General features: G+C 42.5%; 1 protein-coding gene across 5 annotated transcripts in view; it reads right to left on the reverse strand.

Moving 5' to 3' along the window:
• Positions 1 to 4,290: 4,290 nt before the first annotated feature.
• ARHGEF4 (Rho guanine nucleotide exchange factor 4) overlaps positions 4,291 to 18,366 on the reverse strand; it is a 150,742-nt gene continuing 136,666 nt past the window's right edge. For 4 of the 5 annotated variants that reach the window (XM_082225310.1, XM_082225311.1, XM_082225309.1 and 1 more), the window contains 8 exons: positions 14,636 to 14,815; positions 13,830 to 14,024; positions 12,790 to 12,969; positions 11,092 to 11,324; positions 10,194 to 10,323; positions 8,275 to 8,406; positions 5,186 to 5,429; positions 4,320 to 4,470 (listed from right to left, as the gene is read on the reverse strand). In XM_082225310.1, the coding sequence (XP_082081436.1) occupies positions 4,379 to 4,470; positions 5,186 to 5,429; positions 8,275 to 8,406; positions 10,194 to 10,323; positions 11,092 to 11,324; positions 12,790 to 12,969; positions 13,830 to 14,024; positions 14,636 to 14,815 (1,386 nt within the window). In that variant the 3' untranslated portion in view covers positions 4,320 to 4,378. Of the gene's footprint in view, positions 4,471 to 5,185; positions 5,430 to 8,274; positions 8,407 to 10,193; positions 10,324 to 11,091; positions 11,325 to 12,789; positions 12,970 to 13,829; positions 14,025 to 14,635; positions 14,816 to 18,366 lie in introns of all 5 variants that reach the window. The other variant, XM_082225312.1, reaches the window with a different exon arrangement.

The following is an 18,366-nucleotide window of genomic DNA, read 5'->3' on the forward strand; positions in this document are numbered from 1 at the left end:
ACTGCATGCTTTCACAGAGAATTATTATAAGAAGCTTTCCCTGTGCTGACATTCTTCTATGGAAGTTAGATTTCCTATACTGTATATATACAAACCCAAAAATGAGAATTCTGTTTATTCTATGAAGCTTCTGAAAGCAGCAATATGGCAATCTTGTCTGTTTATATGGGATATGAGGAGGACTCTGAAGTATGTCAGGCACTAAGCTAAGTGTGAGGCGGATTTTTTTGGATGGAGGGCGCTGTTTGGACCAGTATTCCAGTAGTGGGTGGTGGCAGATCCACACAAAGCTATTTCACATGGCATGTTTAATTCTTGGTATTAAATTCTTAGTAACTCCACAAGTTTCACCTGTTTTCTTTAAACTTTTAATCCATTTTATGCATCCTTTATAGACTTTAATCAACTCTTGGGGTTTCATGTTCCACATCCCTGGAACAATGGAAGCTATGTTGCATTCCTTTTCTGGGCTCTGCAGGCTACTAACTTCACACCCATCTACCATTGTTAAAAGCAGCAGGATGTTCTTGCCCCCTAGTTGTGGGGTGTTCTGGCTTGGTTCAGTACTAATCCCTTGCTCCTTGTTTCAGTACCTGATCTGTACTGCTGTATACTACAGTATACGATTTATCCCATGGGACTGATAATTCCTGGGATATGTTTACTCAACAAGTAAAAAGTGCTTTCATTTGCAGCACTGGCCACCTGACTGCATAGTTCGCATTGGTCGAGCAAAGGCAACTCTGGCACATTACTTCCAGACTGGTCTTTCTCTTTTGCTATTGGACTTCCTCTCTCTGACAACTACTACACTTTTCTTCAAATACTTCTGTGCTTAGTAGCTGGCTAGGTTGAACTGTGTCGTTAATACGATTGGTATTTTCAGGTCTACACATCTGACAGAAGCGTTCTTAGCTCTTGATCATGTTGCGGCACACCACTTTTGAGTCTCATTGTAAAACCTGGTGGCTTTTGTTAATCTAGCCTTACTCATGTGGATTGAATGGCTTGGAACTCATGCTACCTCCCCACAACATTAAACAGTTCAAGAGATGAAAAGTACTAACAAATTAGGAGTCATCTTGTACATGATGGCTATATCTAGACTGGCATCTAGCCTCTCCAAATCCCATGCTACAGCCCAGAGTGCTGGAGCTATCAAAGTGTAATTGCACTAAAGAAAGCTTCTAACAGGGATGCATGCATATCATTTCTCATCAGTTGGAGACTTCCAGCCAGTTATGTAAACTGAAAAATAAAGGGTTTAGTCTTAATGGTTGCTTGTGTGAGCAGAAGGCAATGAGTTAGCTTAGCTTAGTTCCCCTGCCCTGCTGCATCCCATTCAATTCACAGGGCCTGCTTTAAGGGATGCAACAGCAAGGAGATGTGAAAGCCCCATTGCATCAGCAAAAGCTCTGAAATCTTGGGGTCCAGCTTGGTATGTTTGAAATTATGTAAAAAGTTAAATTATGTCCACATACAAGTCATCACTTGACACTGCAGTCTCACATGCATCTTTTACAAAAGTAATGTGAATCAGCTTTTAGACCAGGTGGGGAAACTGAGTTCCTCTAGCTGTTGCTGGATTCCTTGGGCTACAGCCACACCATACATGTAAAGTGTTCTCACATCATTTTAAGTCAAGGATTACTGTGCAAAATCCTGGGATCTGTAGTTTGTTAAGGGTGCCGAGTGTTAGGAGATGCCTCACAGAGCTACAGTTCTCATCAGCCTTAAACAGTAGTTCCCAGGATTTGCACTGGGGGGGGGATGACTTACAATGGTGTGAGAGTGCTTTACGTGTATGGTGTGGATGTGGTAGTCCTCTCTTATAAACTTCTATCAAGGATGAGGGGAGTTGAAAAATTCAGCAAGAGCTTGAGGACCACAGATTCAACATCCTTGCTGTCGACATGGCTGGAGCTGGAGAGAAACAAAGGCAATAGAGCCCAGCCTGCTAGGCAGCTTGCTCCTCACTTAAGAATAACCAGGCACAAAGGACGAGACTGTTGGACCAAGAATTCTATAACAGACACACACAGAGTGGAAATCACTTTTACAAGTTTCTTTATGAAATTAAATGTAGCCCCTCCCACGAGGGGAAAGATATAGTGCAAGAATGAATTTGTACATGCTTCTGGATTTGCGTAACTATCGGCTGGTTAGCCGTAGTTGGACACTGCATCTCTGTGGCAGACTTCTGAGTGCTCACCCCCTCACAGTAGTCTCATACCAGAGTACATGGTTTTCTTTTTAAGTTCACAGTACCAGGTAATCCCTAAAGGATGGGATTCAGTCAGTTATGGCTTCTAGCTATCTTGCTATAGTAAGGCAAATCTTTCTCTTTTTCTAGTCAAGGATTACATGGGTATTTTTGCCCACCATTTTCAAGTGTCAGTGTGTCTATATATACACCCTTCTGTATAAATCTGGAACTCTGTGGCCCAGGCTTCCTATCCCCGCACCGCCTCTGCAGACTATTGCGTGGGTGGCACAGTTCCCAAGGATAATACTGATTTGCTTGTAAGTGGTACTGGTACATCTGAAATTCACCTTCAGACATGTCTCATCTTTTTTTTAGGAATATAGGCTTACAAATGTTGGCCTTTGTCTTTAGTGGGGGGGAAAAATAGACAAAACAGGCATCAAGTTAACATCTGACAAGACAGATTACAAACTCTTACAAAATACAGTTATCTGCACTTTTACCATAAATAAACATTTAAAAACACTGACAGAAAAAAAAATTCATTGGCCAAGAACTATGGCAAAGTGTTGGTAGAGAATAAAAGTAATTTAAAGTTAATTTAGGCACATTTCCCCCTCCCCCACAATGGACATTAACTCAACTAGGTCTCGGCTGTTAGTCATGCTTCAGGTTGGCCAGTCAGGTTCTGGTTCGTGGTCAGTAGTTCTGCTTTCAGCAAAGGAAGGTCGAAGGTGGCTCACTGGCCATTCTTCAGGATTTATGTGAAAATGGGTGAGGATGGTGATGGGAAAGGAGTCCGTCGTCCCAGGAGAAAACTGTGTAACAGCAGCAACAACACTCGGAACAGCTTTTTGGAGCAAATGCAAAGCTGGCAGTGGGACTGCTCATCCCCTTGCCCCTATTTTGTCTGGCAGCCTTGTTGAAACTGCAAGCAAATCATGGTCCCAAGGGAAGGAATGGTCCAAAAGGAAAACGACAAAATAAGGGTGGTTTTTGTGTTTTTAAGGAAAGAAACAGGAAAGGTTCCAACTATGTTCTAACTCAAGCCTCTTGCTTTCTCTTCCTGGGTATTCAAAAGAGATGGGCAGGCTCAGCTCACTTTCACAGACACACGCGTACGTACACACAACAACAAAAATGGTCCATGTTGTAACACTTTTGAGCTCATTCAGTCTGGCAAAAGAAATAAGGGAGTAAAGGGAAGATGCTATCCCTCTGAAAGCCAGGAGGGGGAGCTAGTGCTTTGTTTTGCAGGACTGATGCATAAAGTGCTTTCTCAGAAGGTATTCAGGCACAAGATCAGGCTGCTTCCCCTCATTTTCGAAACGGTGCCAGCCTGCTGATGTTCTGCCAGAAATTCGAAGGCTTGCGCTTGGGCTCCGCCAGCATGAAAACTTGCTGCTGGGGGAGGTTCGTCGGCAATGTGGGGTGCTTCTGGCGCATCAAGAAATCGTAATATGTCCGGGTGACCACTGTTAACAACATGAGCAAGAGGATAAAAGGTTACATTGACGCAGATTCAACGCATTCTTGCTCGTGATGCCCAGCATGATCTAAATTTAATAGAATAATTCTTCAAAACAACTCAATGCTGCCTTTTAGCAGAAGCATCCAATAGGACCTTCTTATCTCTTATGTCCATCTTCTGCCTGATCTCATGACACTTTGTGGGGGAGGAGAAAAAGCTGATAAAAGGGTCCTCATGCTCAAGCCATCTGCAGCACAACTACCATTTCTGAACACATGAGCCACTAGTAATATTTTTATCTTGAAATGTGGCTAGGCATCACATTAAATTTTGCATTTAACATGCAGGTTTCTTTAAACAGCAAACCCAGGAGGCCTGATTATTATGGAATTGCAGCAAGTGGGGGTCTTTTTTGAGGGGGAGCGGGATCCTGCCTTCCCCTGCTGTTCTGAGGACAATTCTACCCCTGATGTAGGTACTTTGCTTTTGGGTAGATGCTTCCAACTGAATAAAACTAGCTTCCAAGAGCAGGTTCTTGTATATTGCCCTGTATCCTGGATCTCCCTGGCAGGGCTGAAGGCAGCTCAGTGTGTTCAGGGTGCTCTGAAATGCATGGTGTGAAAAGAGAAAAAGTGTCTCCCCTCCTAATACTAGAACTTGGGATAATTCCCCTGTTGGAGGGAGAGATAAGAGAAGGATAACTATCCTGACTTGCCTTTCGGTTTTCCACTCTGGTTCAGTTTGCTGGCATTAAGCATGGCTTGTTTCTTCTGCACCTCAGTAATGGAAAAACCTAGAAGATGAAACAAAACTCATTAGCTCAGCAGTGCCTTTGAAAGGTGCATCGTAGAAACACACGCACAGCAATCAAGGGGGGCGGGTCAAGTGCAAAATCCCAAGAAGCAAAAATATCACTTAGCAGCTTGATTCTGCGCACAATGACTTGGAAATCAGCCCCGCTGCTCTGGCCACTTTTCCCTTTCGCCCCACCCACCACTGGAAGTTTCTCTAAGGCAGGGGTCAGCAACCCGCGGCTCCGGAGCCGCATGTGGCTCTTTTACACCTTTGCCACGGCTCCGGGCAAAGTGAGGGGAGGAGGCGCATTGTGTGCCCCAACACTCCCCACTGTTTTAAATGTCGCAATGGTTTTGCGGCTCCCAGTTTTTTTTTCTTCGGTCCAAGTGGCTCTTTTTGTCTTAAAGGTTGCAGACCCCTGCTCTAAGGGGGAAGGAAGCCCTTGGGCTGAAAAGGGCTCCCCACCCCTGACTCAGGAGATGCTTTGGCACAGCTAGTGGACCAGTGCATCCACCAGACAGAAAAATTACATAGGAGGGCCCTCTAAGACCCTAGGCAATGTTTTGTTTGTTACATCCGTAGGGAAATTAGAGTATTTCAAAAGTTTGACATGCAGCTCAGGTGGGGCAGGTGAGAATCTTCTGGGGAAAGGGTTTTCTCTGCTTAATGGCTGCACAATGCCTTAAGCAGCAACCCCAGCAACTGTTGCATACCGGTTTCCTGGTCAAGCTGAACCTGCTTCCTTTCGTTCTCAAAGGCCTTGAGCCAGCGCTGCTTCTGCTCTGGCTTTTTTGCACAGAATAAGTGGACTTCTTCAGTGTCCCTGCAGTGCAACTTGAATGCGTTTTTAATGGTGATGTTGAAGTCCTTGTCTTTCCCATCTTCCACATCCAGAATCTCCATGTTATCCATGCCAATTCGACTCTTATAGTACAGGATGTCACGTCGCAAGAGATCCTAAGAGGCAAAATATAGTCCTGTTCCACTTGGCTTCTCAGAGTCTCCTGGTGCACAAATACTCAAGACAGAAATATACATGGGCTACCATGTGCAAAATAATATATATGTCAGAACATCAGAAAAGCCAGTCAGGCCAATGGCCCAGCTAGCCTAACAACTGGTTTCTCACAGTGGCCAACCAGTTGCCCATTAGAAGCCATAAGGCAGGATATGAGCCCAACAGCCCTCTCCTCAGATACGATTCCAGCAACTAGCATTGAGAGAGGCATATTCTGCTTCAGAAAGTGGAGGTACAATGTAGCCATTGTGGGTATTTTTCCAGCATGGAGGTTCATCTACAGTTATATATTTTCAGGATTTATATTAAGTTTCCCTCCCTTTGTTTGTGGGAACAGCAATTCAAAGAGGTGTATTCCAACACAGGGTCGGGGAACTCACAAAAGTCACCAAACGCAACCCAAAAGAAAACCTACACCTGAATCTTCCCTGGCACATTACGAAATAAGATAGAGGAGTGTAAAAATCAGCTGCTACTGTCCAGGCTCTTGTAACGTAAGAGAGTAAGGGTTTCTAATGTCACTACTAATACAACAAGGAAAGTTGTGATACTGCCCTAGGAAGTCTTGGTAGTTTTTAATTGCTTGGAGAATGTATGCACTCATTAAATGGAATATAATAGTTGTGCAAGAATTTCTTCTGGTTGTACAAACAATATTATACACATGATTTTTTAGGTTACTAACTTACTGAGTGATTGTACTTAAGATCAAAAGCCCACTGTGTATTTCCATTCTCCCAAGCATGGCAAGAGGTGAGTTTTTGTACATATACTCAAGAAATTTAAGTCTTATTGAACAGCCTAGGGACCTTTAGGCTGTAGGGCATCATCCTTCAAGAAACTCAAAGTGCCTCTTGATTACATTATAACACACATGGTTGGAAATGGTCCTGTGCCATTTTGTGCAGAAATGTGTTCTGACAGCTAAAACATAAAACCTGGCACAATTTTAGTGTGGCTTACCCAAATCAGACACCCCAAAGTGCCCTATTTCAGACACCTTTCATTTAAATCATAAGATGCATAACTGAAACCAATATAGTGGTATCTCGGGTTACATACGCTTCAGGTTACAGACTCCGCTAACCCAGAAATAGTACCTCGGGTTAAGAACTTTGCTTCAGGATGAGAACAGAAGTCGTGCTCTGGTGGCGCGGGAGGCCCCATTAACTAAATTGGTGCTTCAGGTTAAGAACAGTTTCAGGTTAAGAACGGACCTCCAGAACGAATTAAGTACTTAACCCGAGGTACCACTATACTAATTTACATGGAAACTAGGGTTAAAGTTTTGGGGGGGGGTCTTCTCCCCAATCAGAACCCTTTTTAAATAAAGCCTTTTGTTCACCTCCCAAGGTACATAATTTTATGTGAAAATGATTATTCAAACCTAACTCCTGAGATGATTTCTGGAGCCCTTACCCAAACCAGATGCTCATAAATGTCACTCCACAACCTACCTACAATATCATCAGTTTACATCATAAGGTTTATATACGAAGTCATTATCATTTTGTGTGGCAGCATGGCAGATAAAACAGACAATCTGAAAAGTTAGGGGGCTGCTCTCCCATTACATGTCCTTTTTACAGAGATAGACTGATGTTAGGTACTTTGCTACAGCCACACAAACAAATTCAGTTGTGCTGCAGAATGTTTCATACCCCGCAAGAATATTGTGCAGTTCTGAAAAATGTTTATTCGGTTCAATGAATCCATGTGGAATGTATCAAGAGAAGCTGCCAGCTCTCTCAAGGCCACATACGGTACGGGCTCTTTGCTCTTTAAGTATTTTTTCAGCATTCAAAATTTCCATGGCAACTGGTAAGATGTGGTGCATACACTTGCATCTGTTGAAATATTCCCCTTAAGATATATACCCTTTTGGTGATCTTGTAGCCAGAGTGCATGTTCTATGAACAAATGGGCAGATTCTTCAACATATTTTCCCCTAACCAGGAGACTGTATCTTATGTGATGCACAGACACCAACGTGAATATTGTAACTGCACCATCCTATTAATTGTAGTCATATCAAAGACTTAGTATAATCATAATAATAGAAGACACAGATAGGATAAAACCCATCACTTCTGTTGCAAGGATTATGATGCCTCCTATTACTGAAGGAAACGAGAATGTAAGAGTCCTGCTGAGTCAGACCAAAGGCCTATCTAGTCCAATATTCTGTTTTCACAGTGGCCAGTCAAATACCCATGGGAAGCCTCCAAGCAGGATGTGACCTTTTCCTCATCCCACCTCCTGGGCTTGGCTTTGTAAGATTTCTACTCAGGCATGCATCTTAATGAATGACACGAGCGTTTATATACGCAGGTGGAAACATTGTTAGACTCTTATCTATTCAATACAACCATAGAAATTGCCCTGATGCTTAGAAAGAACGTGGGTGGCACTTTCTGATGGATTTAATTTGATAGCATTTTCAGCTGCCGTATTTTAATCTTGCAAAAGCTAAATGCCTCACTCTCCTCCAGCGCCGCAGGAGAGCAGTCCACAGCAAGACTCTTTCATTAACTGTTGGTAGAGAAATTCACAGCAGACTAGCATGGAAGAAATGATGGCAGGGAAGGCAGGTCTGCAGTAGGAAACCCTTTCCTTGATTTATATGAATAGTGACGTTTAGATTAATGCCATCACCCTGACACACTGGGATGTTCTTTAATGCAATGCTTGAATGCAAAACAATGAAAAGCAGTGGGGAATTCCACTATCGGTGGAGAGTGTTAACTGGCAGAGGCAGAAGTGGACACAGCTTGCTTAGCTTACCTTCTTGCAGCAGACAAGCTGATGATCAAAGAGGAAGAACATTCTTTGATGGCTCTTTGCTTGAGGCTGGGAAATTTTGGTTAATTCCCCAGAGTAGATAAGTTCAGAACTCTTCACAAGGACATCTTCACCCTGTCACTCACAACACAAGAGACATGTCATTTTCTTTCTCAAAAGAAGCTGACAAGTAAGATATAGCAGCCTATTGTGGAGATACTCTGGGGCCACACAGGACGGTGTTGGTTTTTTTAAAAAAATTAACCAGCTTCCTAGCCTTGCACTCCCAGATATTTCCCTATTAAAGCTCAAAACACACACCAAAAGTGGTTATTGCCAGTAGGTCAAACGCAAGAAAGTTAGGTATTGTTGTTTTTTTACTTTTTCAAATTATTTTTATTAATTTCCCAAATTATTACAAATCAAACCAAATTCATTTAATTCAATACAAAAATATGATCACCAGTATTTCCTCACATAGCTACACCATCATTTAGCTACATCTTATTTAGAGTCCAGTTGACACCCTTCACTTGCTGTTAAACCGTTCTTCCAGCTTGCCTTTTTTTTTCATCTTACAAGCAGCACCTCCGTTACATCTTGTAAATAAACAATCCATTTCATGGTGTGGTCCTTCAAATACATTGTTGTTGGCAGACACGGCTTGTGCAGTGAGCTCCCCAGAACCCACTGGGGAACGTTGCCAGGATTTTTGCCTCATAAATCTTGATTTTCCCCCGCCTAAACATCACGCTTAACTTTGGAGGTTTCCAGTCACATCACGAGCCAATGGTGCTTGCTCCTCGCTACCCTCCATGGGCAGCGAGGAGGTTCGGGCAGGGGAAAACCAAGATTTATGAGGCAAAAATCTTAAGCCTATTGGTATTTGTGCTTTAAAATGCATTTCAATCTGTGTTGGATTGTGGTTGAAGTGTGGCTGACCTAAGAGAAGATGGCCTCTTTGACATCCACCATTTGCTTGTGGATCTAAGTAAGAGGTAGGAAAACATATTTATCCACAGGGCCACATTCATTCATTCATGAAAAACATCCTGAGGGCCACATGCAAGTGGTAGGTGGGGCCGGAGGCAAGAGTGAGCAGAGCAATAAAGTCACTCTTCTTCAAAGTTTTCTACATTCCAGGCATGCGGAAGTCAAAGGTTTCTATCCATCCTTCATCAAGGAATCAAGTGGCCTTTATCACAGTTTGAGGACACATTTCACCCAAGCAAAAGTCCTCCAGAAAGGCATGGACCAGGACTAGTCAGGGTGTGTGGCCTAGGGTCAGAGAAAGAGAGAACCAAAGGGCCACATTCGGCCACTGAGGTTCTCCACTCCTGATCTGTAGAACAGTATTAACAGGAACAAAGACTATTTTCACCAAGTACATTTCAAAATAAATCTGCATAGGCTCTTTACTCTCAACACATTTTGAAGTATGCACCATTTCACAAGAAAGTTTTTGCACTGTGACCTTAATTGACTATAATGGAACTTATTCCTGGTATGAAAGCCCAAGTTTGCAACTTAAGAGTTTTGTCGGCAGTGAATATCAAGTCCCACCAGTCTAAGAATGCTTGCAATCAGTTTGGCTAATAAAAATGTTTATTCTAACTTCCATAATTAGCAAGTGTGAGAAATTAAATCTAGGAAGATATTAAAATTCATCTGGCTAGCTTATGACTTGATCTGATAATCCACTGCTCTGGAACAAGAGCTAATGGGATCAATAAAAGGGACAGGTTGATGTGTTGCATGAGGACGCCTTCATGGTACATGGGGATCTGAAGCCTTGACCAAGTCAAGGTAAATGGGCAAGATACTCAGGAGGCAGATTCTCAGTGCAGCCTTGTGGTTTTTGTGCATGTTTGTAATAAAGAATAATCTTCCCCAATGGAGAAGCCGTAAGAACATTTCTTTACCTCCCAGTCCTCTATTGAACTTTGCCACTGAGCAATTTTGTCTATGTTTTCCAAACGCCTTTTCCTCTCGTTGATGAGTCGTGCTACGTTCTTCATGGCATTCAAAGCGGCTTCGACGTCCTTAAAATCCCTAGGTTTTAAATGGATTCCATTAGAGATGTCAACACGAAGCAGCCACAATGCAAAGGGAATGGCCCTCTCCCCCAAAGCGTAAGAAACTAGCAAGCAAATTGTGGGGTTAAAAAAAAGAAAAAAGAAGCCAGGAGCTCTACCCCTGACTTGAAGTACATCTGATGTAATTGCTCGAGCTTTAATAGTTTCCCTGTCTGTGGTGCGGAGATAATATAGAAGAGTTACAACTTGTGACTTGGTTTGCTGATGCCTGCGAAACACTTCAGCAGTATAAATAACTGTGAAGCTAGCAACTGCTGTGATTGCACTCCCGTGCTTCTCTGTACAAGACCTGGGGTGGTGTCCACTTGGAATTCTCCCCCATCACATTATACACCACACAACATACATTGATGCCCGTTCTTGTACTTTACTTGCTGTTCAGGGCACCAGGAGTAGGAATTAACGGCACATCCTCAGTATCTGGAAGAAGCAGCTTCCATAACCAGCATCAGACCTGCGCAAGCTTTGCTGTATCAGCAAAACCGCCATCCCCTGGATGGGCAAAGCTGCAGAAACTTTGACCGTTTGCACATTCCCGAGAAAAAGCCTATTTGATCAATGGCAGGTCACAAAAACAAAATGGGACCTAGACACAACCATAAAGAAAGGCCTGCTCAAGTTACTACCGACTAATTTTTACAAGTATCAAAAGAAGGAACAAACTAAGATGGCTGCATTTGAGACAGGATATGTATCCTCCCTGCCCCTTTTCAATCCTCCGTACCTGTGTTGTGGGTTGGTATATTTCAGCAGTTCTGCAAGCTGCAGGGGGTACTTGCAAATTTTCTGCACTGGAGTCAGGAGGAAGCCATCCAGAGAGATGTCGATCATCTTCTGAAGCAGGCGACATGCTTCGAAGAAATAAACATACTTGCTCACTTTGGTGAGTCGGGAAAGCTCCATGCAGGCATTGGGGTGGTTATTGCAGTACTCAGAATAGATCTGGAACTCGTTTTGCTAAATTGGAAGCAAAAATATATATTATTACTACTACTAATACTACCAGTGGTAGTACATTTATTATTTTAACTGTTTATTTATCTTTCATGGGTGTTATACAGAACAATAAAATTCAATAAATTCTCCCCCCATCCTCCCATCCTCCTATGGAAGAACAGATTCATACAAGAGAAACAGGAAAAAAACTGTTTGAAAGAGCAGGTGGGGCTCGCTGACCTGGGAAGGTGGCCATTTTAGGAGAAGAAAAACTCTGATCCTAAACCTCTGCTGCCTTGTGGGATATGGGATAGGGGGTTGGACTCGATGGCCCTTGTGGTCTCTTCCAACTCTACAATTCTATGATCTTCAGGAGAAGAAAAGGCTAAGGCTTAAGCCCTACACAAATCCAGAAAGGAGTCCCCAAGACAGTTGGGTGGTGCCTTGTACCCCTCCTTCTGGCAACTCCTGCAGCCCATCTGGGGCCAAATGGATTGCTCTGCTTTGCTTTGGACAACATTAGCGAGGCCAAGAAGGGGTCTTTGTCATCTGGGTAGCCCAGGTCCTCCATACATGCTGACAAAGCTTGTACCCCGGGGAGGTCACTTTGGTGCTGCAAACACTGCAGTTTGACTTCACCCCCAGAGGCACACTCCATTGTCTCTCAAGACAAATGGATGCCAACAAATAGTTTGAAAGTCAGCCTACTGAGAGACGGTAGAGAGAAGCGCATGATTTGCTGTGAATTGCTGGTGGTCGACAGGCATGCTCTTTTGTATATGCGTATGCAATAAGGTCAAAGAGACACTTATTGGAAAGTGTCTCTGTCTTCATTCTTTGTTCACCTAGTTTTTCAGTGATTTCATCCATTAGTGGCACATCCCAGATTTGATTCAGCCACATTTGATTCAGTCAACATTTATACTATTACATTTCTGATCTATAAAAATATAGCTTTTTACTTGAAAAAACAATGATAGAAAGGATCCCTGCTTCAAAGATCACAAACAGAACAGGTGAAGGAAGGAAGAACACGGGGAACAAGATGTTCTTTCAAAAGCACACAAAAAAAAGAGAAGGGTGGGAAGCAATAACTAAATGGAAGTGAAATATCCAGAGGCTGGCTATAGGCAGAAGAGGCACATGAAACAGAACAAGAGAAGCCCTGTAGTGAGATTAAATTGTGGGAAAAGGGATCAGTTTAAAAAGAGAGAGATAAGAGATAAAAGTCAAAATTAGATCTGCCAGGGACAACTAAGCACTGATCCGGCTTGTCCAACTAAGGTAGTAACAACTATTGTTCTAAGGGTGGCGCAACAATTTTATAAACAAAACATGTCCAGGTAAACTCTAATCCTAGACCCTCTTACCTCCCTCAACTCCCTCCCTTTCCCAAGCCTAATGTTCAAATGTAATCACCATCTCTCTAGTCACAATAACAGGAATAATGTCAATACTTTCCCACATAATTCAGCTGTCAACTTACATATTCTAAGAAGCAGCAGCCCACCTCACTGAGGTGTGGGTAATCTTTGTTGAATTTCTTCTCCAATGCTTTAACAAATTTTTTCTGGCACTTGTAGATGTCTTCAATATTCCCAAAGATTGTCTTCAGCTGCTCCTCTGTGAACATGTCTGCTCTTTTACGGCATTGTTTTATATAGCCCTGTAAACAAGTACTGTTTTATGATTCAGGTTTCTTGGGAAACAAAACCAAAGAGAACTGCAGCCCAACTCACCCTGGGCAATACGTTTAACAGCTTGATAGAGCAATCTGATGGTGCTAAAGCACCTCAGAGATTATTGACCTGCTATGAAAATGATGATTACTGCAGAAACAAAAATATTTCTGATGTCTGCATGCAATATTCAGGCAACCGGTGCAAAGGATAATGCCTCTACTTTGAAATACAGCACTAGATGCAGACATTGCAGGATTCTCCAGTGAAGTAAAGCTAAGCTGCTTCTGGGGTGACATGCAGAAGAAACACTCTACAATTTTAAGGAACTCAGAAAGATGTACAAAAATGTTCCATGATTTTCCTAGAAGCTGCTAAAATTTAATATCTTGTGACACCCAAGTCAAAAGGCAAATGTGTGCATTTTAGTGACATTTTACTTTCTCCTCTGTGACCAAAGGTTATGCTGGACAATGTGTTCTAATGTGGTAAGTGGAAAAATATATGATTCAATAGTAGAATAAAAGACTACAGTTGATAGGAATTCTATATGGACCTTTTGAATGAACTTGCTGCTCGAGTCTGACCAAAACCATTTCCACTGAAGTAGACCACCTTCCTAAGACTGGTGCTATCCAGATGTTGGACTCAACTCTCATCACCACATCCAATGTCTAGGGATGGAGTTGTCATCCAACAACATCTAGAGGACACCACGTTTAGAGCAACCATGTCGTGTTTAACTCGATGAAATCAAGGTTTTCAAGGAACTCCTATAGAGTTCCATATTTCAAACATATTTCTAAAATTTAGCTTCTGAACTTCTTTTATCTGTGTGACTTGTTACCTCACATATGTCCTTCAGGTGCTTGATGTAATCTCTTTCCGTGCTTAGGATTTCATTGATAACATTGGTTCTCATTTGGTCCTTAGTTGTTTGCCCCACTCCATAACGGTGGGCAGCATTTCTTGAGTCGTCCTCCCTGCCATCTTCTAACTTCAAAGGATAGTCTTCCATCGGTTCATCCTGGTTCACTCGGAGCTGTTTCAAAACAGGAATATTCCCATCATATAGAAGCAAAGGCAGGACAACAACTTATTGCTTAGGACAAAATATGGGAGAAGAACATTCTGGAAGGCGGAGCTTACTGCAAGTGTTCCAACTAGTTTGTGACTCCTAGACTTGGAATATGAATCTGGCCTTAAATTCTGTTCCATCTCCCAAGGCTACTTACAGAACAACTATTTAAGATACAGATTCAATAATAATAAAACATAAAAATACAATTCCCACAAAAAAATCCACAACCAAGCACCCAAAAGCCAATTCAGCAGCAAAAAGTGGGTTTTCCTGGAGAAAGCAGTGGGACAAAAGAAAAACCTCTTGGACCTGGGCCTAGAAAGTATAGGACAAGCAGGAAAAAACATGGGACAAATGGAAGGGTGGAGGAGCCCAAATTTAAGGTAGCAAAAAACTCCCATCTGTCCACATACCCAGTGGCTGCTACTGATCACTAAATCATATTAAAAATGTGTCAACTGCTAGAAGTTACTGAAGCTATAGGAAAAGTGCTTCTCTTCTCAAAATGCCCCCTTTCTTGAAAGAGTTTGCTGTTAATGAATGAATTTTTAAAAACAGTGAATAGTTCTTACCCGTACGAAGCTGGCTGGGAACCAGCCCTCACTGTCCATTATTCTGCCCCACCACCATTCTTTGTTAGTTGCATCCATTACTTCAATGACATCACCAGCCTTGAAGCCCAGCTCTTGGTCATCCATGGTGACATGATCCCAGAGTGCTTCGGCGTAGACAACACCACCATCACTGATGAGCTGGAACAGAGAAAGTAAGTATTTTCACAAACTGATCTTTGGTAGGAGATGCTCAGCTCTTGTCATCCAAGAGGAAAAGGGTGTTGGTTCAGTGCAGTTGAAAGTCCAAGACTCTGGGGTAGCTCAGTTGGTAAAGCATGAGGCTCTTAATCTCAGAGTTGTGGGTTCAAACACCATTTTGGGGGGAAAGTCCTGCATTGCAGGGGGTTGGACTAAATGACCCTCATGGTCCCTTCCAACTCTATGTCTATAATTCTATGACTGTGGATATTCTGAGATTTGAGCTGGGAATCTGGGTATGTAGTGTATAGCTACAGTCACAGACTATGCTCTTAGTGCCCTAGGATCTGCATAAATAGGTGAAGCATATGGCCTAGAATCAATCCAGGTGTTTTAGCATATAATTGATAAGATGGAGGGGTTATGCTCATAAGTGTGTGCACATGCATGCGCGCACACACACTACATCAAACACAACTACGTTAACCTGGCAGCCTCATTTATTTCTACTACTGAGCTTGTGCTACAGAAGGACATGGTGTGCCATAGCTTTATGTAAAAATCTGGGCAATATATTATTACTTTAAGTTTGCATTCCTTCTCTCCTGCATCAGGAGTCATCTGGAGAGAGTCTGCATTGGCTTTCAAAGTTATTCTGTGTGACAAGGTGCCCATCAGTAAGGGCCAAGCCCTCCTTTCATGTTCCATTTATCTTTACAAATAACTATTTAGCTTAATCTGTCTGGTTGATTATTCTTCCCTAAATTTACTTATTAACTAATATAACACCACAGATTTAACCATTCTCTCTCTCTCTCTCTCTCTCTCTCTCTCTCTCTCTCTCTCTCCATATTCCCATCTGTTGGACTCAAAGGCTACCAGTAGTTGCAGTTAAATGCCTCTTTTCCATGACAGAGCTTTTTCACTTGTTGCAGAGCAAATCCTATCAGGGCCCACCTGCCCAAGAGGTGAGATGAGACAGTGGCCTCAAGGTGGCAGGCTCTGGACAGCTGCAAGGGGTGGCAGATCTGCCTCCTGTACTTGTGGGCCACCTCTTATTCCACCATGCACCCACTGCTGCATGCCCGTCTGCCATGTGCCCACCACCAGGTGGCAGCAGGATATCAGTGGGTATGTGGCTGCTAGCAGGCAGAGGAGGAGGAGGCAGGGGTGGCCTTTTCTGTTTTACCCCACCCAAAAGCTTCCTGGGCTGGCCCTAAATCCTATGCATGATTACTCAGAAATAAGTGCTACTGTGTCCTAAGACTGCAGGTTTAAGCATACCTCTCTGGGAATTAGGATGCTGGAACAGCAATGGATTTACTTCTGAGTAAACTAAACACACATGGGAGTTAAGGCTATTAATTTTGTTCCATAATACAATATTGCGATACGGTTAAATATTATGGCAAAGAACACCACAGAAAGTTATGACCAGCATGATGAGGAGCATTCATCCACACAATCAGGCAGGTAATTTCATTCTGCATGGGAGTCATGTTAACTTTTAAATGTGGATAAGCTTTTTGCCAAGCATGAGGTTGGGGTTCGCAATTATCTAGTGAAGCTGATGGTGTCATTTGCTCTGCTTCATTCTCATGCTTCACTTAGCAAGGGTAATAGGAATGTGCTGCAGAAAGACTGCTTTGCGTTGCAATCATATTGCTATGCAGTGAGCTAATTATATCTTTGCAAACCAAACTTGAGCTTCATCAAACACAGATGAAGCTAAGAAAGCACACACAAACACATATTTTAAAGCAGAGGCAACAGATGGAGATAAACTATATATAAGGTTACACTCATTTCACTGCCTCCTATGAATACTTCATAAAACATACTTTACAAACTGTGAGCCACTCAGAGGACTTTCGTTGAATGGGGAATATATAAAGGTATAAAATAAAGCAAAGCAATTCAGCATGATGGGAGACACCTAGCATACTAGCAGTACATGTGAAAAGGATCCAGGGGTCTTGGTGGACCACAAGCTTAACACGAGCCAACAGTGTGATGCAGCAGCAGCAAAAAAGGCCAATGCTATTCTAGGCTGCATCAACAGAAGTATAATTGTTCAGATCAAGGGAAGTAATAGTACCATTCTTTTCCGCCTTGGTCAGACCAAACCTGGAATACTGTGTCCAGTTGTGGGCACCACAATTTAAGATGAACTTTCCAAGCAATTTATTGTGCAAGGAAAGTGCAGTTGCTACCCATTTGTTACAGAGAATCTAAATATGTTTTCCCCAAAGTTTCTGTTTCAAGAAGAATCCAAAGCACATTACAACTTCCTGCACACAAGCCACAATTTGCTCTTGCTGGAATTGTGAGTATCATAGAGGCAGAGGTCATGAGAATGTCATGGTACCAGTCATCAGCAGTGAACAATGGCATACTCATGCCCACAATGCAGGCACTATTCAAAAGTCTTCTTACTATTTGTTTAAAAGAAGAATAAATGCTATGCTGTTATGGTCCAATAGAAGCACTCATCTAGTCTACAACTCCAAAGCCACTCCAGCATTGTGCATCAGTGACCTATGGTCCCATCTTGGATACTTCCTTTTTTGAGGTCTTAGAATGGTAGGCCCCTCCTTGTCTTCATACAGTCCCATAACCTAGAACAGCTGCTCACCACAACAGGACACCTAACAGCCACACAAACACAAGCACCAAACTCTGCAACAAACCCAGAAACCAACTCTACATAAGCCAGTTTATATGTAAAATAACACATTTGGACACACCATGGTGTAGGTGAGGCAGAGAGCTGGTGACTGACTCACTCACTCAGCTTCATGACCAAGTAGGAATTTGAACCCAGGTCTCCCTTACTTAAATCAAGCTCTCTAGCTACTGTATCCTCTTGGTTCTCATTAGCACATCAAACAGAAGGGTTCTAGTTTAGCCTTTTCATTGATGTCTAGTTTCCATGTGCAGATTTTACTCTTATTTCCAGTGAGGGGAGCATATGGAGGAGCATTGAGATTTATTCAGGAAAAATTATATGCTGCTTGATTAACAGAACCTCTAAGCAATTTACAAAGCTGTGCAAACCCCAATCTGCAGCCTGAAGTGCTATGGTCAAGCCACAGATTTACTGTTTTAATGATAGCTAGGCCTAAATATTATTTATCATTCCTGGTGCCCAAAGCTGGAAGGTACTAAAAAGGTCCCTGCCCCAATCTCACCACAGTTTGCTGTGGTATAAAATTGAAAAGGCTTCTTTACACCAGGCTTTTTGGCTTGCTAGAAACGTGCTTGCTGCAAGACCTATAGCTGAAGCTAGATATATTGACTGTACCACAGGTGCTGCTAGAGCTCATTAGCATTTTTACACATCAGCAGCTGTTGTTAAGTATCTGCAGCAGAGCCCTGCTGCAATCTGTTTGCTTCTCCTTAAAAAATACAGATGAAACCCTACAGAGTCTTCTAGTCTTGTGTTTATTGTTTGATGTCAGAAAGTGTATACTGTACAAAAAAAAGATATAGTGGAATTTGTTGCACTAGATTTATACGATCTGAAGAGAAACCAGAGTATGGAATTTGTT

Source organism: Podarcis vaucheri (assembly GCF_965113315.1).
Source record: "Podarcis vaucheri genome assembly, chromosome: 5".
Classification (NCBI taxonomy): domain Eukaryota; kingdom Metazoa; phylum Chordata; class Lepidosauria; order Squamata; family Lacertidae; genus Podarcis; species Podarcis vaucheri.